The sequence below is a fragment of the Lemur catta genome, chromosome 15, assembly GCF_020740605.2.
Source record: "Lemur catta isolate mLemCat1 chromosome 15, mLemCat1.pri, whole genome shotgun sequence".
NCBI lineage: Eukaryota > Metazoa > Chordata > Mammalia > Primates > Lemuridae > Lemur > Lemur catta.
Genome location: NC_059142.1, coordinates 21,882,997 through 21,907,053, shown reverse-complemented (window position 1 = coordinate 21,907,053; position 24,057 = coordinate 21,882,997). Strand labels below are relative to the sequence as shown.

Sequence of the window (24,057 nt, the reverse complement as noted above, 5' to 3'; positions counted from 1 at the left end):
AACAAAATCAAATATTTAAAAAAAAAAACTTGTAATGAGAACTGTGGACCCAGAAATCACATCGTATAGGGGCCCAGATATCAGAGCTCAGGTGCAGACTCTCTATTAATAATAATAATAATAATATCATCTAATTTTATCAAGTGAATCCCCTCTGCCAGGCACTTCCAATCCATTATGTGATGGGTAATCAGAATGTAGACCAAGATGTGCCCTGCTAAGTGTGGCAGACCCAGGGCCACAACCCCAGTGTCGGCTGCCATATTGTGAACACACGCCGGCTCCCATCTGCTTCACCTGGGGATTGGAACAGGGCTGGGGCCGCAGGAAGCGTGGCAGTAGGGTTGGAAGAAGGCAGTGGGGGCAGCAGGGACATGGGAATGGACTGCAGATGGTTTGTGGCCTCGTGCTCTCCTTCACTCTCTTCCGGGCGCCTGCCCTCCTAAAGGCAGAGTACCCTTCCCACATCTGGCTGTAGCTGAGCGGGTGCTCTTTGTAGTCAGCCTTTGGTCACTAGAGATGTGCTCTTTCCTGTGTAATTTACTAGCCTTATCCTGCATTCCTAGGTTTGGTTTGGTGACCTGTTGGCAATGGGCAGATCAGGCTTGGGGGGTGGGGGGCCCTCTAAGGCTGACAGGTTCTCTTGGAGAGAATCAGGTGCCGACCCCTCTCAGTCACTGCCTCTCTGTCTTAATGCTTATCTACTCTCTGACAGCCAAGCAGCACGATTCCCTGTGCACAGTCCCTGGCACATAGTAGGTATTCAGCCAGGATGATCTGACTCCAAGTCTGTGTTCTTCCACCCATCCTGCCCACCTCTTAGTGGATCCCATCTACCTGAGGGTGTCGGATTCCAGAGTGCAAGAGAGCTAGCCTGATGAGCAGACAGGCAGGGCTCAGTGGGCAGCCAGAAGCATGGTCTGGCACCAATGGCCTTCCTGAGAGCATTAGCATTTCTAAGACCAGCAGCCAGTCTGGGGGATCTGTCACAACCTGCTAAATACCACTGCTGTCACCACCACTGTCCCTAGGGAAAATCCCATGGCATTCCCCCACGTCCCCACCTCACCACCATCACTGTGCACTCTTACAGTGCTAGCACCAGCCAAGAGCAATCCACAGGGCCACCCTCCCCACCGGGCAGTTCCTACAGGGTAGACTTGTGTCTGTATCCCCAAGGCCTGGTGTGGTGCCTGGAATACCAGAGCTATTCTACAGATGCTCGCAGAGTGAATGAATGAGAGAGCTACAAATGTGGTCCCAAATAGAACACCATCTCAGATTCACTCTCCACAGCCCAATAGCACCTCTTTCTCTCCCCAGCTCCTTCCAGGCTTCTGCACAATCCAAACCACAAACAGGAAAGCCCCCTGCCTGGGCTAAGGAGTTTTGGATTTTTACAAGGCACTTTCAGACCCACTGTAGCCCTTTAGATCCTTACAACAACCCTGTTGGAAGGTATTCTTACCAGCATTTCCAAGATGAGACATCAAGATCCCAAAAGATGAAACAACTTCCCCAAATCAGTGGCAGAGCCAGCATTGGAAGCTGGGGTTTCCTGGTCCCCAATTCCATGCTTGATTTTTTTTGTCTTTCACCCAAACCTCCCATTAAATGCCTAGTATGTGCCAGGTGCTGGGCCAGGCACTGGGAATGCAGAGAAGAAAATGACACAACCCCTCTACAGGTGACAGTAGAGTCCTCAGAAGGGAGAGCCACCAACCTGTCATTGCACCCCTTTGGAAGTTTCCATCAAGCCCGGTTGCCTGCCAAGCCCCTCCCCCAAACAGCCAAGCTGCAGTCCAACCCTAAAGGCTTCTGGTTCCCCACCCCCCACTTCATAATCTCAAACTGGACCGAGTTTGGGATTCTCAGATGCCTTGTCAGGAGGGACGCATCGTCAGGAGCCTGGTATGTTGAACGCTTTTCCTTTGTCCCTCTGTCTCTGTGCGACGTCCCCCAAGAGAACAGTAACTCACAAAATCGAAGAACACTCAGAGCCTCCTGTTGCTCCCCTTCGTGTTGTTTTCCCAACTGACAGACAGATTTGCAGTCGCTCGATGCTCTTTTCTCTCTGTAGCATTCACACATCTCTCCCTGCATGGTCTGAAGCTCTCTGGACAGTTGCCCAGCAGAAAAGGCCCTGGCTGTGCTTCAGGCTCAGAGGCAGGAGACAAGAGAGCCTCTGCCTCTTCATCAAAACAGGCACAGGAAATGTCACATCCCAGCAGATGGGCTGGGGAGCGTGGAGGAGGGGGGTCACCTTACCATATCCTGCATTCAGATAATGCTGAGCCTTCTTCTAACAACATCTACACGTAAAGGGAAAAGTCAAGCAAACCACTCTCTAGCTGTAGGACCTCAGGCAAGGTATGTCACCTCTCAGAGCCTCAGTTTCCTCATCTGCGAGTTGGGGAGAACAGCACCTACATCAAAGGGCTTTGTGAGCCTCAGCAGACGAAGGGTGTTCAAAGCAATCAGCACAGTGCCCACTCATGGTAAACGCCCCATAATTGTTCATCGTCTCTTTCCCCCCAAGAAAAGCAACCTCTAGGACAAGGATATTAATGATATCCCAACAAACATGGCGGCTTCCTGCTTGGGAAGGGCGGAGGGGCAGAGGGACTGCGTGCTGGGTTGCGTTCTCCTCACCTCCTTCATTCCCAGGAGGTGCTTCCATGGACATTTGTTGAAATCGCCTTTTTAATCTCATTGTGGGAAAGAGCACAGTCACGCAGCACTTCTTGGAGCAAAACAGACATTCCTGTTGCAGGAACAGACAAATGAGCAAGCAGATTTTTTAAGGGTCCTCGCCTTGGAAGAGCTTAACCGTCTAGGCAGCCTCTTTGCTAACACATACCTCTGGCTGTGATTACTTTTCGGGCACCTTCACACTGCGGCTCCAGAAAACAAAAGGCAGATTCACTTTGTTTACTGGAAGCCCAGTAACCCCTTTTGACAGACTTACTTTCTCACTTCCCAATTGTGCGAAATGTGTTTGAGGGGTTTGAAAGAGAAAAACAAAACAAAACAAAGCGACTGGCTTTAACAAGCACATTATTTTGAAAACAGCCTAATGAGAAATGCCAGTAAACTGGTTGAGAGGAAAACAGAATCAACTCAGGAAAAAGAAAAAGAAAAGAAAAAAAAAAAAGCTGGGTTTTCGAGGCGTTTTGGAACAGTGCAGTTTCATTTCCTTCAAGTGTAACGAGCAAGAAGACAGGAGACACCCACCGCCTAGGAGAAACCCTAAAGGTCAGGATTAATGAACAAGCTAGAAGGTTCGGTGCTCCCCGTCCCAGCTGTGTGCTGGTAAGTGGATGTTTCAACAGTCCTGAAGGGGTCTTATCCATAATTTATTTTCTTAAGTAGGTACATGGTGTAGAAATGCTGTTTGCGCTATTAATTGGAGCAGAAAACGATGTCTTCGTGGGTATCAGCCATCCCTAACCTCTCCCAGCAAGGGCTCCACTTTGTATTTCCCGAGCTCTGGAAAGCAAAGTGCCCCAACAGGTCACGCCAAGCCTGGATGCTGGCACCTAGGCTGGCAGCAGTTGCCAATCTTACCCTTATTCCTGGATGCAGTGCCGCAGGAATGGGACACTAGCTAGTCATTCTCTCCTACCTCTGCCATGTGCAAACAGGAGGCTTGGAGGAAAAGCGCAGGCCCAAGCCATCAAGCCCAGGTCAGACTTCAAATCTGCCCCCCAAACTAGCTGTGTGACCTGGGAAAAGTCACTGCACCTCTCTGAGCTTTAGATGCCCCCATGTACAAAATGAGAAGTTTGGAGGAGACCTTTGGTGTCTTGCATTTTTCTAGGATTCCTCTGACTCTGAGATGCACCTCCCCCACCAGCAGGTAGAAAAGCCCTGATGTCAGCGAAGCACCAGCCTCCCCAGTCTGCCAGGAGCAGAGCAGGTTGGGGAAGGGGTGACAGTGTGAGCTGTAGCTAGGAGGGATGGGGTGGGAGAGCACAGGCTTTGGAATTAGGCAAGGAGAGATTTCACCCTGACTTCTCCACTTACCAGCTCTGTGACCTGGCTCAGCTTCTCTAGGCCTCAGTTTCCTTATCTGTAAAATGGAGATGATAATACCAACCTCGCAGGGCTGTTGCAATAATCAATGATGGCAAGTATAAAGTGACTGGCACTGAAGGCTCTCCAGGGAGGGCAGCAAGGCCAGCGTGTGGTTTCAGAGCTCCTCTAAGAGTTACCAGAACGCCATGGAGACCTTCCCCCCATCCCCCCTTCTGTGTTTCTTTGATTTAGAATGTGCCAACTCCAGACTGGTGGTGTCTACTGCACCAATAAGTCATTACAATTCAGTTGTTGAAATTCATATATGGATTTTCAAAGTGTGTTGTATGCACTGAAGCATCTCCGTCTCCAAGAACTCCTTGGCCCCCAGTAATCTCATTGGCTGCCCCAGGCTCCCAGCAGCAGGCTTAATATCATTAGGGAATAAGCAGTCAGTGGCACACGGCTGTTTTCGTCCCCTCTAACTACTTTAAGATGAACTTGGTATTGTGCGGGCATACGCAGAGAGGACAGGAACCCCCAGCTCCCCCATTCTTCATCTCTCGGCCCCTCTCCATAACCTAAACAACTCATCTCTCTTCTGCTGAAAAGGAGAAACATGGTACTTCCCCCTTGGTGTGGATGCACAACCAGTTAAGATGTCTATTAGGTAATCTTCCAGACAAATCCACTTGCATTCTCTCATTTAGGCGCTCACAACCACATGGCACGATTATCTTGCCCAATTTGCAGAAGAGGAAACCGGAATCGGGAATGGAAAATGACATGTTCAGGGCCACAGGCATGACACGCTATCAGCGAGCTGCCCTGCTTTCATCCTCTTAACTTCCTTGATGGAAAATTCTCACCCCTGAGTCCCAGCTCTACCACCTCTTGGCACTGTGATCTTCTGGAGCCTCAGTTTCCTCACCTGTAAAATGGGGGTGTGGCTATAAGATGCCTCTGCATCACGGCGGTTGAGGCCATAATTAAGAATGAGACCTACATAATGAGTTCAATGTGCACTGTCTGGAGGATGCACACGCTTGAAGCTCTGACTTGGGAGGATAGGGGGAGAAGGGCAATATACGTAACCTAAACTTTTGTACGCCTATAATATGCTGAAATAAAAAAAAAAGAAGAATGAGATAACACCTATGAGAGTGCCACGCAGGGGCCAGCACGGAGCAGAAGCTCAGGAGTTGTTAGTTCCCTCCCTCCAACGTGGCCGGCCACTGAGAAAGCCGAGGTCGTATATAGACGCGGTCTCTAAACAGAAACACACCATGCAAACGTTAGTAATGCAGATGACAGTTGTGGGCCTGTTTTTATCTCAGAAGCCCCCCTCACTCCTGGAGATCTAGGTTTGAAGCATGCATCTTCCTTAATTCTTACAAACCTGTCCAATTTAGTGCAATTCTAGATTCTTTGCAACCCGGCAAATCCAGCCCTGCCATCCACCACGGGGGCTGACAGCACTTACCGGGAAAGCAGAGAAACGCCCGGCAGAATGGCAGGTCTGCAGCAGCAGCGAGCTCGGCCTGACAGTCTGAACTTAAATAAATAGTATTTTCTGGCTGGGGGCGACAAGGCGTAAATTTGAAGCATGCGTTCTTCCACGTCACCATGCCCCGAAATGCAGAAGGAGAGGTGCGTCTCATCCCAAGTTTGCAGCAAAATCGCACTGTGTGTAAATGGTTTTCTGGCCTTTGATGTTGAGCAGAGAGGAAAATAATCCTCTGCAAAAAGGCAGGCAGGAGCAGCGGGCTCAGCAGCCCGGGCAGGGAGGCTGGCAGCGGCGTGCAGCCGGCAGGCGCTTTGCTTTCTTTAGCCCCTTCTCGGGCGCCCACGAAGGTAAACTGTCCCCAGTCATCTTAGTTCCTAAAAGGATTATTTCCACCAGCCCCTTCACGGAGGAGCAAGCAGAAATGCTTGGGTACAATCGAGTGGGAAGCTGAGAAGGCCGCAGCAGAGAAAGGGAGGGAAGGGGAGGTGGACAATATGTTGGTATGGGCTCCGCCAGAACCGGGTGAGTCACCAGCAGGGAAGGGCACTTCCAGATGCGGGCAGGGGGCGTGGGGCAGCAGCACCTTGGCACTCATTCATTCATTCACTCACTCACTCATTCATTCAACAAAACACATGCAGTCCCTGCCCTCTTGAAGCTTATAGTCTGGAGGAAAACACATTCAACAAATAATTCCACAAATAACCATCTACTGACACACTTTCATAGACACTAGAAAGGAAACATATGGGGGGTGTGAGGTTGTAAAACAATAAGCCCCAGGCCAGGCATGATGGCTCATGCCTGTAGTCCCAGCACTTTGGGCGGCTGAGGCAGGAGGATCACTCGAGCCCAAGAGTTTAAGACCAGCCTGGGCAACAAAATGAGACCTTGTTTCTACAAAAAAAAAAATTTATTTTTAATTAGCTGGGCACAGTCATGTGCACATCTGTAGTCCCAGCTACTCTGGAGGCTGAGGAGGGAGGATCACTTGGGCCCGGAGTTGGAGGTTACAGTGAGCTATGATGATGCCACAGCACTCCAACCTGAGCGACATAGTGAGACCTTGTCTCAAAACATACCCACACAAAACAAAAACAAAAACAATTTTTAAAAAACCCAATAAGCCCCAATTTAAATGGAGGCTGAGAGCCGTGGGGTGGGGTGGCCGAGCAGGACTTCTCTTGCCTGATCAGGAGTCTGCCAGGCAAGGCGTGTTGGGAGAACATTCCAAGCAGAGAAAATGGCATGTGGCAAGGCCGGGGGTGGGGGGGAAGAGCTGGCTGGACATCTGGGAACTGGGTAGGCCAAGACGTTTGAAGCATGTGAGAGAGGGGAGAACAGGGGACAGGGGCTGAGCCATCTAGGGCCCCAGAGAGGATTTGGGGCTTTATCCTAAACGCAACAGGAAGTCACAGGGGATTTTAGGCCTCCTCCTGAGGACCCTGACTTGATAAAGAATTTGGCCATTGTAGATTTTCACTTGGCCACCTCTCAGACTTGGCCACTGTCACCCTCTGGCCCCCCCCCCACCATTCTGGTGACAGCACCCCTGACCAAGCTCTGTGAACTTACCCCAGCGCCCCACCCCCAGGAGGAGGAGCAGGAGAGATCAGACTGACACTGAGGGCACCAGTGGGAGCTGCCACCTGAGCTAGGGAGTGCCAGCCCTGGCCAGGGGCAGCCCAGGAGGGGAGCAAGTCTCTGCCCAGCCCACTGTAAGGACCCTCTGCTGCCTCTTTTACAGGGAAAGGCTTCAGTTCATGACGCTTCCCTTCTGCTCATTGTCTGCACAAAGCAGACACTCAGTTAATGATCAGTGGCAGTTCAGAGATGGGAGGACCTCAGCACCCCCCCAGACCCTCCATCTCTTCTTGCAAGTGGGGAAACTGAGGGAGGCCGTGACCTTTGGCAAGTCATTTCCTCTCTCCCAGGTCTCTCTCTCCTTATCTGTAAACTAGGGTGGGTAAACAAGTTGATCTTTAAGATCCTTTGTCATCATCCTCGGGCACTCAGGGAGGGTCAATACCTTTACAAACAACGCTCGGCCTGTTTGGGCAGGGCTGGGATCATGGCTGAATTCAGGAATAGATGCCACACTAACCCCAGCCTGAAGTTCCAGGCCCAGATAGTGGGGGAGGGCTGAGTGAGGGAGCTGGAATTTGCAAAACTCTGACACTAAGCTGAAATATACTTTTGCTTACAAATATCGTCATATACATAGGCAAGTTAATACAAGTAATTTAGGAGACAGGATATTTAGGGTGTCTACCAAAAAAAGCTCTATTGGAGCACCGTAGAAGTCACTCCAGATGCACTGAACCCCATGCAATGGATGTGTTAATTATAAAATGCTCATATCTGTTCATTACAGTGGTCCCCAAGAGCATCTCTCCAAGGGACAAGTTCATTAGCCAAGTTCAATTCCTATATGCAGTAGTGATGATAAAACTCAGCCCTTTGAAAAACCACATTTGATGTGGACTTCGCGTTAATCCAGCTGTTCCCCCCACTATGAAGCCGAGAGAGTAAGGCTTGGCTGTACTGAAATAGTGCAGCTGGCCAGGGACTCAGAAGTGTTTTGTATTATGGAGGAATATGTAGAATCTGGTGTTTTGTTAGCCCTTCCTATAAGTCCTGAAGGCAGGAAGTAGGGCTTGTACTTTTTTGCAATCCCTATAATACTTGCACCTAGTAGGAGCACATGCATATGAATTAGCTGTTGGAAAAACCAAAGCAGAGAGAAGCAGTATGTGACTGGGAAGCATCCCAGTGACAAAAACCCTCATGTCCCCCCCAGGACAGCACCACCAGAAAGAGTATGTGTGTTAGCATTAGACAGACATGGACTTGAATCCTAGCTTTTTTACTTACTAGCTGTGTGAACTTAGGCAAGTCCCTTAACCTCTCTGGGCCTTGGTCTCCTCTTTGCACAATGAGCAAAACAATACCCAGCAAAGGTCACAGTTGCAAGGGTTAAATGAGACAATATCAGTAAGCATGTAGCAATGTTGGGCACATGTCAGGGGCCCCTCTTCCTTCCTTTCATCTAGCCATTGAGATCGCATGAGAAAAGCAGCATCCAGTGCTCACCCCTGCTATTCACCGGTCCCTACCAGATGGGAAGCCAAAGAGGCTCCCTGTGACCTGCAGCCTGCAGGATGGGACAGTGCAGTGAAGCATGATCAGAGAGGTGGCCTGGGCCCAAATTTCAGTAGGTGCAAGAATCCAATACAGTCAGCCTGGCTCCTTTCCAGCCAATTTTGCCAGACATAATTTGGCTTCAGCTTGAGGTTCCAAAGCAGTTATATAATCATAACCCATCACATTTGTAGAAAGCTTTTATGGTTTTCAAAGCACTTTTGCATGCATTACCTCATTTGATCCTCTCAATAACCTTGAGAGGTGGCAAAGGCAAGGACTCAAACCCCCATTGTATAGATGGAGAAATTGAGGCTTGAAGGGTTTATTTGGTTCACCCAAAGTCATGTGACTACTAAGTGGCAATGTCAAAACTTGGACAAAGATCTCTGCATTCCTTGCCCTGGGCTTTTCCCACGCCACCGTAATTGCCTGTTTGCAATTACGCTTTCATCAGGCGAAAGTGGCCAGAGTTCCCGCTGTGCGCCAGTGGTGTGCTAAGGGCCAGGCGTCAGAAATGACAGGCAGAGCGGAGTTCAGAAGAGATGCAGGAGCCACTAGTCAGTGCCATCTGGTGGGTGCTACGGTGAAGGAGGGAAGGGAACAGCAAGGAGGGGCAGTAACCCAGCTTGGTCCGGGGTCTCAGGAAGGCTTCCTGGAGGAGGAGATGTATCAATCTGGTCTTGGAGAACAGCTAGAGGTCGTCTAGGCAGAGCGAGGATTGAGAGGAGTTACAGGTGGCAGAAGTAAGAAGTAGAAAGCCACAGTGCGTGAAGCAGCAGGGCATGTCCGGGGTGCAGCAAGTTGATTGATCGGGCTCCACCCCCCCCCACTCACTCATTCATTCACTCAACATACACTTCCAGAGCACTCCCGTGTGCCAGGCACTGTGCTAGCCACCAGGGATAGGCACCTCAGTGAGCAAGCAGATGTGGTCCCCGAGCCCATGGGGTCTACCTGCCAGCGGATGCCTGTGGAGTCAGGCAGGAAGCAGCAGGAGGGGAGGCAGGAGGAACAGGTGGAGGGCATCATAGGAGACTGGGCGTGGTGGGTCCGGATTTCAGCTTCAGGGGACAGTGCCCTGCTGGATTTTCAGCATAGGTTCAATGTGATCAGGTTTGCATTCCCGCAAGAGTGAGCCATGGTTAGCTTAGAGGATGAGCTGGAGAAGGTTGTCTGAAGTCTAGGAGTTGAGCTCTATAGATAACCGGAGATTCCCAGGCAAGAAATGCTTGTGTCCTGATTATGGTAGCATAAAAGAGAAAAAGTTAAATTCAAGACAGATACGGAGAGAGTACTGGCAGGCTGGTCGATTGGACGCAGGGGCAAGGGAAAGGAAGAGCAGACAGCGACTCCAAGGGTCAGGCTTGTGCCTCTCAGCAGGTGGTGATGCTGTTCCCTGGGACAGGGGTGCAGAAGAATTGTCCGATGGGGTGGGGAAGCTGAGGAAGGTTATCGGTTCCCTCTGGGCTCTGTGGGTCACTGGAAGGTGTGCCTGTCAGACAGTGAGTTGCATCAGTGTGTCTGGAGCCAGGCACAGAGCCCGGGACTGCAGGTGTGATTGGAGGGTCAGGACTTTACAGATGATATTTAATGCCTGGATGTGAACAGGACCTCCAGGGGGCAGTGTTCAGAGGGAGAAGAGACAAGATCCCATTGCAACAAACCCCAAAGTGTGTCCAGATTGGTTCTTAGATGCCAGAATTCCACTTGGCAAAAGTCATGCCATCAGCCGGGGTGGGGAATCACTGGCCCCAGGAGGGGTGACTGTGATGGGCTGTGGGGACTCTGACCTGCGGTCAGAGGTCTGGGGTCTTGCCAGTCTCTGGACCCCAGTCTGAAGTCACCCATGTGCTTCTCTCTCTCTCTTCTCTCCTTCAGGTGTTTACAAAATATGGGAAGTGTTACATGTTTAACTCAGGCGAGGATGGCAAACCTCTGCTCACCACGGTCAAGGGGGGGACAGGCAACGGGCTGGAGATCATGCTGGACATTCAGCAAGATGAGTACCTGCCCATCTGGGGAGAGACAGGTGAGCTGGGCACAGGGACTGGGCACTGGGCGATGGCGGAGGGGTGTAGGGCTGACTCTGAAAGACTGGTTTGGCTCAGATGGGAGGGCTTGGCCCACCCTGTGAAGGACTGCTCTGCAGCAAGGGTCCAGTGACATGTGGCAAATTGGAAAGATGTCCCAGGTATGGGCTAGGATGCCCTGGGTTTGCTCAGCTCACTGAGTGGGAGAGGGCAGGTGATGGGAATACAGGAGAGGGAAGGTAGGTAGGGGGAGGGGAGGTATTGGGAGGACGCATGGGGGAAGGTTTGCAGCCGCAGGTGTGGTTGGGCAGGTGAGTGGCTTGACTTCAGGAGAAGAGGAAAGGATGGACCAGCCTCTTCCTCTTTTGGCCATCCTGAATATCTCAACTCTTGTAGGAGTCCAGCCAAAAGGAAGGCAGGCTCCTGCCCAATGGCGAAGGTGGAGGGGGCTGTGAGGTGTTGGAAAACCAAAGGACATGGACTCGGGGACCTGACACCCTGCCTGTGTGGGCTGCTGGGGGTCCCGTGTGTAGGGGCCCTGACACTGATTTCATGCATTCATTTATTCATTTATTTATTCAGCAAACTATTCATTAGCTGTGTATACCACCCTCAGGCTTTGCACCAAAGTAAGGACATTAAGTTGAAAAAGACCAAGTCCTTGATGTGAGCCTGGAGGAAGAGACACAGTCACACAGGGGCTCAGGGAAAGCACCACAGTGCACGGGGTATTTGAGTGGGGTCTTGAGATGAATGAATGAACCAAAGAAATAAAACCCATTGACAAGAGCTCTCTGTCCACTGTGAACAGTGGAAGGATGATCATGCCCACCTGTAGGTGGGGGATAGGCGGAAAATCCCAGGGACAGAGGATGTTGCAATATCTCACGTCTTGGGAGTCTGAAGTACCTCAACATCTGGAAGCCCCATTCTGCTCAAAGCAGAGCCTCTGGTACACTCTTGCCCGCCTCGTGGGCAGCTTTACTTCTCAGATATTTAGGGAAACAGTGAGGAAACAACTCCTCTGGACATAATTCTGACTCACAGGAAGGACCTTTAGGGGAGGGGGCAATGGTTTACAAGACCACCATCAGCACATAATATACCAAGGAGTGAGTTAGAAAACGCCACCCACTTTGGTTAGACCCAGACCTCTGGGCTCATGCTCAGTGGGTAGAGGGTGACTCTATGAAAACTATCAAAAATGTCCCTTCCTCCAGGCTGATGGTGCCCTTGGTCAAACATCTCTGTGTGGGGCACCCTGGTAATATACCATTTTAAAGAAGGTGGGCTCAGTCTCTTGGGGACCTAGAGAGTGTGCCCCCAAACGGGCCCTGTGGAATGTCAGGAGTTTGGGATATTACATGTTACATGAAAACAAAAAGGATCTGGGGTCCAAAAAGAATCTAGGGAACCCCGGTTAGACAACATTAAACACATTTATTCATTGCGGAAATTCTTTAATATGCTACATCATGAATTTCCAAGATAGAAATATTGTATGTGGCATTTATTTCCCAAATGCCTCTGACCATGGAAACCTTTTTTTTTTCACAGAAGAGCTCACAAAATATACTTTCTGAAAAGCTGTCCTAGACTATAGAAGTGCAGACTTCATGGCCAGAGGTTTCTAACGGAAATTAAATTGAAGACAGGGAGGAGGTTGTTAAAAACGAAATTCTGTGTAGATACCTCTGAGGAACTTCAAAGATAAAAGAAACAGGCAGTGGGTTATCTAGGTTGCACATGAGAGAAACCTGAATCAAACAAGCTTAGGCATAAAAGGAATTGTTTTGCCCTCGGAACCCAAGGCGAGCTTCAACAGCCAGCCTGCAGGAGGGACAAGGATATGGCAGCATCAGAGACAACTGGAACCAAGGGCTCCTCCGCCCTGGGATCTCTCAGTCCTCCACTCCCTGAATCCCTTTCATTCTCTCTCACTGGAGACAGGCTTTTTCCACACACATTTTTCTTTCACACAGGGCTCCCAACAGATCCTGAGTTTTATATTTTACAGATTCCACCACCAGCAAGAGACTGTTTTGACTGTCTCACTGATGTCCTGTTTGGGGAAGTAAAAAAAACAGGGAAGGGAATCATTGGCCCAGGTCCAGTCAGGTGCCCAGCCCTGAACCAATCAATAGTGAGCAGGGGTGTGAGTTCATGGGATGACCCCGTAACAGACCCAGAGGAGGCTGGGGAAGGGGCGGTTGGGGAAGGGACTCCCAAGAGAACTGTGCTGGGCACACAGTCCTGTGAATGGCCACACACTGGGGGAGGTGGAGGTGAGGGCAGGGGTGGGTTACATCAGAGGAAACCAGAATCGGTGCACAGGGAGCTCCCCAAGGAACTCAAAGTCTCAATGGATTGGTTTAAATGTTGGAAAGATTATAAATGGCCCCTTCTTCCTCATCTCCTTCTATCCTTCCTTTACTCTGATGAAATACACTTATTTTATCAAATATAATCTGCCTTGATTTCCCCAAATCCTAGTGTTAAATTAGCATAAATGTGATAATATATTGGACATAATTTTGAGCAAAGGAATTATTTTTGAAGGCTGTGCTATACTAGGAGCAAAGATCTGGCACCCATCACCCCTCCTATCGCATCACCTCCTACCAGCCGTGTTAACTTGGCTCTGGTCACGTGGGCTTCCCGGCTGCTTCTGGGACGCTCTTACTTTAGTGCAGCTGCAGCTGCTATGAACCTCTCCTAGAATCTTCTTTGCTCAGATATCCAAGTGGCTAACTGCCTTCCTGCACCAAGCCTTCGCTCAGACATCCACATCACCTTCGCAATGAGGCCGACCCTGACGACCCTGCTTAAAATTGCAACCCCCACCCCCACTCCCATCCCTCTTTATCTGCTCAACTTTTTCTTGTTTCCGTGGCATGTGTCACCTTCGCGCATGCCATGTGAAATTTATTTATTTTTTTATTGTCTTCCCCTTCCATTGAAACACAAGCCCCCGGAAGTCAGGGATCTTGGGCGATCTGGCACACTGATGTATGTATACCGGTGATAAATCTTTGTTGAGAGAAAAAAACAATACTGGAATTGTGCACACTGCTAAGGCCAGGGTGAGGGAGAAGCTAACATTAATGAGCAGCTACTATGTACCACGAACATTCCCACCTGCCCTCCTGACAAGGTACTATAGTCCCCACTGAGGGTGGGGACACTGAAGCCCGGAGAGGTTGTTGGCTTCCCAATGGCACACACCTAGTTAAGTAGTGAACCAAGCTTAAAACCCACATCCAAACCCAAAAGTGATGACTAAATTCCCTGAATGTTCAAAATGGGATTGTAAAAGCACCGCCATGAAAATAGCTCAGGAAAAAATGTTCTGCCGATGTCTCTGGAGAGAGAATGGTGTATAATGATAGGTCTGCTGTGGTCCTCCTTATCTATTTTTTCCTCTTTTCTTTTTCAAGAACAGAATCATTATATTGAATGAAAGCTTTAGCACAGTCCCCACATATAAAACAGACAAGAGCAGAACTTCTCTGGCTCCATGGGAGATGGGGGCCCGGTTTGCTTTCCCCCTTGTTCCCTATGTCCAACCCTAAGGAACCCTAGGGCTCCATGGAGCCCAGTTTGAAAACCACTGGAGGGTAGGTGGATTTTATTGGCATGAAAAGTGTTGGTTGGTTCTGTGGCTGTGTCCATCCCAGAAACCAACTGTAAGCATCTCTCTCCCCTTTCCTGGGATAGTGGAAGCTCAAGACATTTCTGCCCAGCGCCAGAGTCTCAGGGTAGCTGACAGCCTAGACTTCTGATTAAACATGTTGGGTTGAACATATGTGTTTACGGGAGGCCCCTTTCCCAAACCCCACCTAAATGGCAATCAAGGATTTTTCTTTTAAATGTAAACCCACAGGACAAAGAAGATGGAAGAAAAACAACAGTAAGTAGACGTCAGCACATTTTTGGAAGCTGTAGGCCAAATGGATGAGCGGCAACTGAGGTGGCAGAATAGACAAGGCTGAAAACTAAGGGCCCGCACTGGGGAAGCCAACAAAAGTCAACAGTTCTCACCCTGGAATCCCCAGAAAAGGTCAAGAATTTAAGGCACCAGTTATGGCTGAAGGCAGGGATAAGAGGAAGAGCTAAACCTGGAAGGATTGGTTAAAAAGTCCCTAAAAGGAGCTGTTAGGTCCCCAGATGTCCTCCCATGGCCCAAAGCAGCCAAATACCTGTCCTCACCCCAGCAGAAGGTAATATTGAAACAGGCTCTGGACTCAGGGAGATCAGGCACAGCTGAGGCCGTGAGTGAGGTGCTCTACGGAAAACGGGGAGATGAGCTGAAATTCTGCTTATTGAGTAGTGAGAACCTCAGTCAGACTAATCTACCCCACCCATCCTGAGCAGAAGTTTGCATGATCCATTCCTAGGGAAACTGACAAGCTCAAGAGGAAAGACCCACAGACAATGACAGTCAGGAGTCCTCAAACTGCCTAGGTAGGTCACCTTAGAGTGACACATCCTTGATAAGTCCGCAAACACACAAGGAAAGGCAGCGCAGCCTTTAACAACCTCTTAAGCATGATTGGGCAGCAAGGAGCCAGGCATTTGAGGGAAGCCACTGATAGGAAAGGAACCAAATCCAAACAAGAAGGAAACATTGAGGAAACAGAGACAATGGCTAACAGCACAAGCTGTAGAGCCAGACTGCTTGTGTTCAAATCCCAGCTAGACCACTAACCAGCTGTGTAACCTTGGGCAACTTACTTAACCTCTCTGAGCCTCAAGTTACTTAATCTCTCTTTACCTCAAAAATGCCAATGATAATATTATCCACCGCATAGGGTTGTTAGGAGGATTGAAATGATTTAATATTTATGATGTGCTTATAAAAGTGCCTGGATAATACTAGACACTATGTAAGTGTTTGATAAATAAAAAATAAATGCAGGAAGCAGAAGAAAACATCAAAACACTTTAATTAAAATTCTCAAGAGAGATAAGAAATGATACTGCATCTATAAACTGCATCCAAAATAGCACAGAATGCTATTAAAAAGGAACATTCAGAGAAGAAGAAATTAAATTAAAAATATGATTGCAAACTTTTTTTTTAAATCCATAGAAGGATTGGAATTGAGGACATCTCCCAAAAAAGTGAAACAAAAAGATAAACAGGTGGAAAATGAGATAGAAAAAAGTATGAAAATTAGAGGATCAATCTAGGAAGTCCAACATCCTCATACTAGGCGTTCTAAAATAATAAAACCAAGAGAATGGAGAAGAGGACATTGTCAAAGAATTAATATAACAAAAATTTTTTACTGAAGTACCTGTCTTCCAGATGAAGCGTTCACCCAGTCCTGCCTGCATTTGTAGCAAAACAACCAGACCAAGACACATCCTGGCAAAATTCGGGCTCACAGAAATAAAAAGCAAATTTTTTAAGTTTCTGGAGAGAGAAAACAAGTCACACACCTGGGATCTAGAGTCGGAATGGCCCAGGACTTCTCAACAGAAGCAGTAGAAGCCAGAAGACAATGGCACAATGCCTTCAGATTGGTGGGGGCGAAAGATTTCTTTTCTAGGAAAGAATTCTCTACCCAGCAACTCCAGACGAAGTGTGAGGGTAGAATTTGGTTTCAAAAAAGTGTGTCTCCCACAAAGACTTTTTCAGGAAGTCACTGGAGGATATGAATGAAAACCAAGAAAGAGGATCACATAAGATTCCAAAATCAAATTGGCACTAACTGATCAACACTATGGTGCTCACACGGTAGTAATATTCTCCAGGGATTAAGGGGTTGGGGGTGGGGGTAAACTCACAACTAATGGACACGGTGAACATTGCAGAGGGGAAGGGCATGCCTCTAATCCTCCCTTAGGTAAGACAAAGTCATAAAATGTAACCGAAATCTTTGTACCCTCATAATATCCTGAAATTAAAAAAAAAAAAAAAATGATTCCAGAAACGGAGGATCCGGGCTCAGGAGAGTCCCAGGCATGGATGAAGAGAAGAACCTGGGTGACAGCTGAGCAGGAGCCTAGGGAGCGATCATTCCGAACTGCAGCAGGAAGATGCCAGCTCCAGCAGGGACGACCCTCGTGAATCCAGCTGGCTGTACTGAGACGTGTTTTACAGCTCAGCCATCACGCCTGGGAGTTCTAGAGATAGGAACCCAGCAAGCAAAACAAACCCACAAGGAACAAGCAAGGCCAAACAGAGCAGAACAAAGAAAAAAAAAAAAAACAGGGAAAACAAAATAGTTTCAGAAGAAAGAGATCAAAAACATTATGTGCTACAAGGCTGGGCTGTGCACAATATTTACAGAGTCACAGTTACGTAAAAGCTGGATACTGACTTAGCCAAAATACCATAGACCTATATTTGGAAGGTGACAGGAAAGGAACCATGGGGAAATACTTCATCTGAAAAGCCTAAATTCTCATCTTCTGTGATTAGGTAGGAATCATGAAGACAGGATCATATGATGAGAGATGATTCCTACCTGGTAGGAATTTGGTAGATAGTAGCTACAATTTTTTAAAACCAAGAAATCACTGTCAAACAGTTAACATCCATGGAAATAAACAGCTAACACAGTTAGTTGAGAGTTGTTACTTCTGAGAAGTGGGACTCAGGGAGTAGGACGAGGTGGAGTAGGGAGCTGCTGTTTTTCATTAGGAGCCTTGCAGTACCATTTGGCTTTTTAAATTATGTACATATATTGCTTTGATAAAAATAAAAATTAAATTAAAAATAATCATAAATTTTCAGCGTAGCTGGAAGGCCTGAGCAGCTATCAAGGGTAGCACGTTTCCTATCTCCCGTTACAAATGGGACATAGCGAGAGCGGATGCTGGTGGTTGCTATGGTTTCTCTGACATCTCTGCTCCCGGGAAAAACACTTGTTGTGGCGCCTGGTCCTAAGGACCTCCCCAGAGTGAGAGGAGCAGGCTCTGGCCTGGATTCTGAGAGTGCAGGGTACAGGGACAGCAGCAGCCAGCTGAGACACTGTGCTCACTCTCGGACTGGGGTTTTGTGCTGGATGGGGGTCTCCACAGGTGCCCAAGGACTCTGGAGAAAAGATGCCATAAATCAGAAGCACTGTTGGAGGGAGGTATCCATTAAGCAGCCAGAAGCAGCCTGACTTTTATCATTCTGGGAAGATCTGTTTAGTGCACATGCTAAGTGCTCTGCAGAAAATATATGTGATCTAGTTAAAACTCCCAGCCAGCCAGGCAGTGGTCCAAGGAGAACATCTAGGAGCAGATGAAAGAGACCCACCCTCAGAGCTCCTGTCTCCTATTTCGTAACTCTCCATTGAGCACCTACTATGTGCCAGGCACTCCAGTGATACAGATGAAGGGACCAGTCCAGGTTTTCAAAGATTTTACAACCTAGCGACTACCTTGAGGACTCTTTTTACATAGTAGTTGGAAATGTGTCCATCCAACACCTTTCATATAAAGTGCCTAAGGAGTGCCAGGCATTTGCAATCCGTTCAGGGAACGTGTGAACAATTAAGTGTCATCAGGTGCTATGACAAGTAGAAGATAGATGGAGAATAAACGCGATGATAGTCAGTTCTAGAAGGGAGGGAAAGAGTATCTCAAGGGAGGCTTCAGAGAGGAGATGACCTTTGGTTTTAGTCTCAGGCCTGTTTGCCAGGATGCTGGGCAGTGTGTAGGGGTTAGAGGGAGATGTGGGGTCCTGGAGAGATGAGGTCCCAGGCAGAGGGAGGACAATGAGGAACAAAGACCAAGAATGGCCCAGGGTGTGCTGACATCTGGCTCTAAGGATGAGACCTGGGGCTGGAGAGGTAGGTAGAGGCCAGATCCCCAGGGGCCTAATGTGTTCTGCTAAAGCAGAGATGTTCTCCTGGAGTCCTGATACTCAAAGTGTGGTCCTCTGACCAGCAGCATTGGCATCACCTGGGAGCTTGTCAGACACACAGCATCTCAGGCCCCACCCCGACTGCATTGTGACAGGTCCCCGAGTGACTTGTGTGCACATTCCAGTGTGAGAGGCTCTGATCTGGACCACTGTTTCCCACCCTTTGGAAGGATGAGGATGTCTTCTTAACATCAAAATTATTTCTCAGCCATCACCCCACATGAAAGCTATCATGCTTTTTGTATTCATTGATTGAGAAAATATTCAATAACAAAAAGTTGCTACAGATGCAGTAATGCTTTGGATGTTTTGAATTCTGTAATCACATCACAATCTATACACATGATCCGTTCGGCAAATCTGGTTGTACCTAACTTCCACCGTCAGTGTGCGTCAACAGAATTTTTATAAATAGAATCTTATAATTTCAGAGACTTCCTGGTGGCTTTTCAAGGGTGTTATCTCCCGAACACCACTTGCCACCCAGAATCATCAGCCTTCTTATCGAGTCATTTGTAATCTCTGAGCCTGAATGCACTAGGGAAACTCATTACTTAGAGAATCCTTGGGGTAAATCTTTTTGTAATGAGCCCAACCCCAACTCCACACACAGTGCCTTCACTAATGTATGTTTTGAAAATATTCTGTTTAGTGGGAATGTAAGTGTAGCCACACTTCTCAGTCACGTAACCAAGTCCTAACATTATCCCCTTCCCCAACATGGGCACGTCACCCTACAGTGTATAAGGTGCTCTGCCAGCGTTCTAGCCTCAGATCCCCCCCACTCCTATGAAATAGACAGGGAAGTTCTAATCATTTAACAGATTTAACATTTGCAGTAAGCAGAGGTCTCTGATACATTCAGTGACTGTCCCACGATCTCATGGCTAAAAAGTACTGGAACTATTATTTGAATCCACATCTTCTGATGTGATCCTCCTGGGTTCTTTCCACCAAGAGCTAGTGTTTCTTAAAAATAATAAAAAAAAAAAAGGTTGCTTTAGGTAACACTCAGTTCAACAGCGTGTAACATGTTTTTGCCCTCAAAGGTCATAGGGTCTGTAGGATACTAGCGTGCTCCAACTCTGCAGGAGGGGCTGAAGTTTGCAGCTTTCACCAAACTCTTGTGGCCATGTGATAACATCTCCTGGATACCCAGCCATTCAGGAGAACACTGCTGCATCATGCTGCTGCCCTGAACAGATGTAATCGCAGCCCATCCAGCGTGGGGACAAAATGTTGATTTTTCTTCCTCCGAACGCTCGCCTAGCATCAAAATGTCACCTGTGAGCGACCAAACGTGAGCTTGCCCGTCTCCGTGCTGGTCTGCTGCCTTACTGGGCCTACCTGACAGGGGTAGGCTGGAGAGGGAGAACAAGATACATATTGTCCAATTTTAGAGAGGCAGCAATTTGTGAATTCTTTGTGCTGTCTTTAGAAAACTCAACCTCTTCTGACTTGATGTGAGTTCTGAACAGCCGCATCAATTTTTTTTAAATCTATTTTGCAGAAGATTAAAATGAGATGCAGTGAGGTAAAGAGATTTGCACATGGTGTTCAGCACAAAGAATTTTAGAGCTAAAAGTAACATGAGCGATCAGCCCCACTTCATTTTAACAAAGAGGAAACTAAGGCTCAGAGAGGCACCGTAACTTGCCCAGATCTCTGTGATGTCGGAGCCCATGTGTTTCTTGATGCACTTAGGGATGCTGCTCTTCCCAGGCCTTGGGTCTCTTCGGATTTCCCCAGTGCAAGCAAGGGAGCAGGGACCAAGTTGGCACCTCTAGTGGAGCACAGACAGCATTTGGTAGGCCCTTCCCACTAGGGCGCTCCAGGACTAGGGCTGGGACTCTGGTCCCCATGACTGTCACTGTCCCACTTTCCCCTGAACTCTGAGATGGCAGAACAAAGGCTGCTGGGCCCATTGTAAATTAAACTGTTCTTTCCTCTCCATCCCTGCCCAGCTTGGAATTAACAACCTGTCATCTGGAACCAATGCTGCCTCTAGTTGACTAACAGAGGGTGGAGGAGGGTGAGGAGTCAGGAGACCCAGATCCTGGGCTCTGCCCTGCTGCCACCTGCCGTGGGACCCTTGGCCACTCCTCTGGAGGCCTCAGTTTTCTCACGTCAAAGACGAAAAGTTAGTTGAATTAAAGAAGTATCAAGGGCTCTCCTAGCTCTAAAATTCTGTGCAGCCACGAGTCGTAGACTCTGAGCCTGTCCTTTACTTTCTTTGAGCTTTGGTTTCTTCCTCTATCAAATGAACATGATATAAAAATAAATAAATAAAATTTAATAAAGTAGAAATATTGACACCTGCCTCACGACAGCCGGGGGGATCCAGGAAACCCCAAAGCTTATCATGCATGTGCCAATATTGTTGTTCGCCACATCCCAGGGGGATTCAAAGCTCAGCAGCTCGGGGCCCAGACTGAAAAGTCCCAAAGGATCCAAACCAATGCAGAATGTGACCAATGACACTAGAAAATAGCAGAGTATTTGAGCAAGGCCACAAGGTGGAGGACAAAAGGCACGGGCCTTGCAGCCCGACAGCCAAGGGTTTGATGCTGGGTTTGCCGTGTGCGGCTAGGGCAAGCCACGCTCTCGGAGCCTTTGTTTCCTTGTCCACACAATGGGAGAGCTCCCTCTCGGGGTAACTGTGATGGGTGAACCGTCAGCTGACCTCTGACCATGTCCCTGCCACTCGGGCCTCCTGGCTGTTCTTGCAAGGGGCCAAGGGCATCCCTGTTTGAGAGCCTTTGTGCTTTCTGCCCCCTTGGCCACCCCACGGCTCACATGCTAACAACTCACGTTGCTACACAGGCACCATCACCTTGAACATGGACTGAGCTCTGTAAGCCACTGTCTAGGGGCTTTAAGGGATATGACAATAAGGAAGATATTCCCTCTCCCCAGCTCCCGTTCAGGACCCCAGACCTATGAGCCAAAGCACCTGCCTACAGTGAATAAGCCACACTCCTATAGGGTAGAAAGAGGGCCGAATTAGAACCCAGGAGACCTGGCTCCTCACCCCTGCTCTGCTCCTGACCTGCCATGTGGCCCTGGGCAAGTTGCTTCCCTCCCTGCTCGATTGCCCAAACGTGGCTGGCCTCAGATCACCCAGAGGAGAATCCTCAGAAATGCAGATTCCTGGGCTCCACCCCGGAGGGACTGAATGAGAATTTCTGGGCGTGGATCCCAGGAAGCGGCACCCGAGCTCTCCAGGTGATTTAACGTGTGCCCTGGCTTGAGCACCTCTGAGGTAGGTGGCCTGAGGTCGCCTTTGGCTCTGACAGCCTGTGTTTAGTAGCCTCAGCTCTCAAGGTGGGTCTTCACAGTCAGTCAGCTGCCCCGCCCAGGCAAGGGGCAGAGCGAGGGCAGGTGTGAGGGCAGAGACGGGGGCTGCGGCTGCTGCCAACCTGGAGGATCTGGGACTGCAGTTGTGGTCTGCCCGTGGATCCGCACCACTCTGCTGCCCAGAACCCTGCCCGAATCACCCAGGACCTCCGCACGAGGGACCCTGCGGAGCACCTGGCCAGGGAGGAAGGACGGCAGTGTCCTCGTCACCCCACAGCTCTGGGAGGGCAGGGGTCTGCTCGTAGATGAATGTTCTAAATCTGCACTGTTCAGTCAGGTGGCCACTGGCCACATGTGACTATTTAAGCTTAAGTTTTCATTAATTGAAATTCAATAAAATGAAAAATGCCATCCCTCAGTCACACGAGCCACCTTTCATGGCTAGCACCTACCATATCGGGCAGCACAGGTTACAGAACATCCTCATCTTTGCAGAAAGTTCCGCTGGGCAGTACTGTTCTAAAAAGAGCCGAAACCGTATCCATCACCCTCTCCCGCTCATGTCCATCCAGTTGCTGGGTGTTTGTTAAAAAAAAAAATGAGGTTACTTGAGGATTTTTTTATTCTCTGCCAAAACTGCTGTAGGTTCTGGAATAAGCTAGCGCCTCTTCCAAACCCTCACCCCGTCCGGTTAGCCCTGGGCGGTTCTCGCTGAGAGTGGCACGCCGGGCCTGTCGGTTTCACCCCCTACTCGCAGCATTTCTGACAGGAAGGTTTCATTTCTCGCTTCCCCCTGCAAGCCGCAGGCTCCCTCCTTCGAGCCTGTCTTACTGGCTGTAAGGTTTCTTAAGCCCGGTTGTGTAGCACGCACAGTGCTTCCACGAGCTCTGGAAAACCAGTTTTGGCATCTCTCCTGCTCCCTCCCACGGCTCACTGAAGGCGCTTTCAGATCCTCCCAGCAGGAGCGTCCCTGCAATCCCAGTGTCACTCCAGGCTCCCTCCTTGTCCCTGTTCCTCGGGCTCCTCGCCCTCTCCTCAGCCCCTCTCTCGGGCAGACTTCAGAAAACATAGCCGCTGACAGCTGACTGCTCACCCCTCATGCCATGCAGTCCTCCCTCTCCTGAAGTCCTCCTCCCTGATCTGAAAACCTCCCCCGAGGCTCCACCCGTGGGCCGGGGCAGGGGGGGGGGGCCTGGAATGAAAAAGACACCATCTCCACTCTCGAGGAATTCACCGTCCATGGGAGACATTGACACAAAACCACCAGCGTACAGGGACAAATGGCTTGGAGTTTGCACAGGGTGACCTGGGTAAAGAAATTGCAGAACACTTGACTCTGCTGGAGAGAAGGGGGTGTGTTCACGGATTGCCTGGGACTCTCTCCTGCTCCAGGAACCGTATCTGAAAGGACTCCTGGCCGGGGGTCTCTTTTCCTGAAACCCACGTCAGCCACTGGACTCCTCTAGGCTATGAAAGCCCTGCCTGTCCTTCCCCCCGGACCCTGTCTGTCTACTGGACCTTTCTTTCCACATACACCCCACCCTGGAATTCTCACCCAGCTCTGGACCCCGGTACCTGCCTCGGTCTGAAGTCCCCAGGGTTTCCATGGGTCATGCCGTTCCCATGGCTGGCCCCAGCCCTCCCCTCTCAGGCTTTCTCTTCTGTACCAGCTTTAGTGTGTCCCCAAACCCTCCACAAGCCACAGCCCCAGTGCTGACATGTCCTGCTTCCCTCCCTAACCCCAACCCCGATTTTCCCCCTGCTCCATCTTTGATTTCTGCACTTATCCATCCTCTCCCCATTCTTTGAGAACGTTCCTTGATGTGGACTGCAGATTGGCCTTGCCCATTAATAAGTGAGGGGCGTTTGCCATCCACTCATTCAACAGGCCTCCCCTGAGTGCCTGCTGTATGCCCGGCCCTGTGCAGACCTCTAAGATCCAGAGAGAAAGCCTAGAACTTGGCCTCAGGATGCTCCAGCCTGGTGGAAGGACAGTCAGATAAAGGACCGTCACGCGTGCTGTGGCAGAGGCTTCAGCAGGCAGATGTGGAAGATACAATAGAGCAAGAGAAGGAGTTGCTTTAGGTGATGCTGGAGGGCTCATCTTCAGTGACGAGTGGGGAGATTGTCAGGAGGACAGTGTGGAAGGGCATTCCAGGCAGAAGGAGATGCATGTGCGTCCGTGCAGAGCAGGGGGC

The 24,057-nt window shown here is 49.3% G+C and overlaps 1 protein-coding gene across 2 annotated transcripts in view; it reads left to right on the top strand.

Annotated features, from left to right (window-relative positions):
- Positions 1–24,057, top strand: part of ASIC2 (acid sensing ion channel subunit 2) — a 984,251-nt gene that overhangs the window by 895,488 nt on the left and 64,706 nt on the right. For both annotated transcript variants that reach the window (XM_045525474.1, XM_045525473.1), the window contains exon 2: positions 10,547–10,697. In XM_045525474.1, coding sequence (XP_045381430.1) covers positions 10,547–10,697 — 151 coding nt within the window. The remainder of the gene's footprint in view (positions 1–10,546; positions 10,698–24,057) is intronic.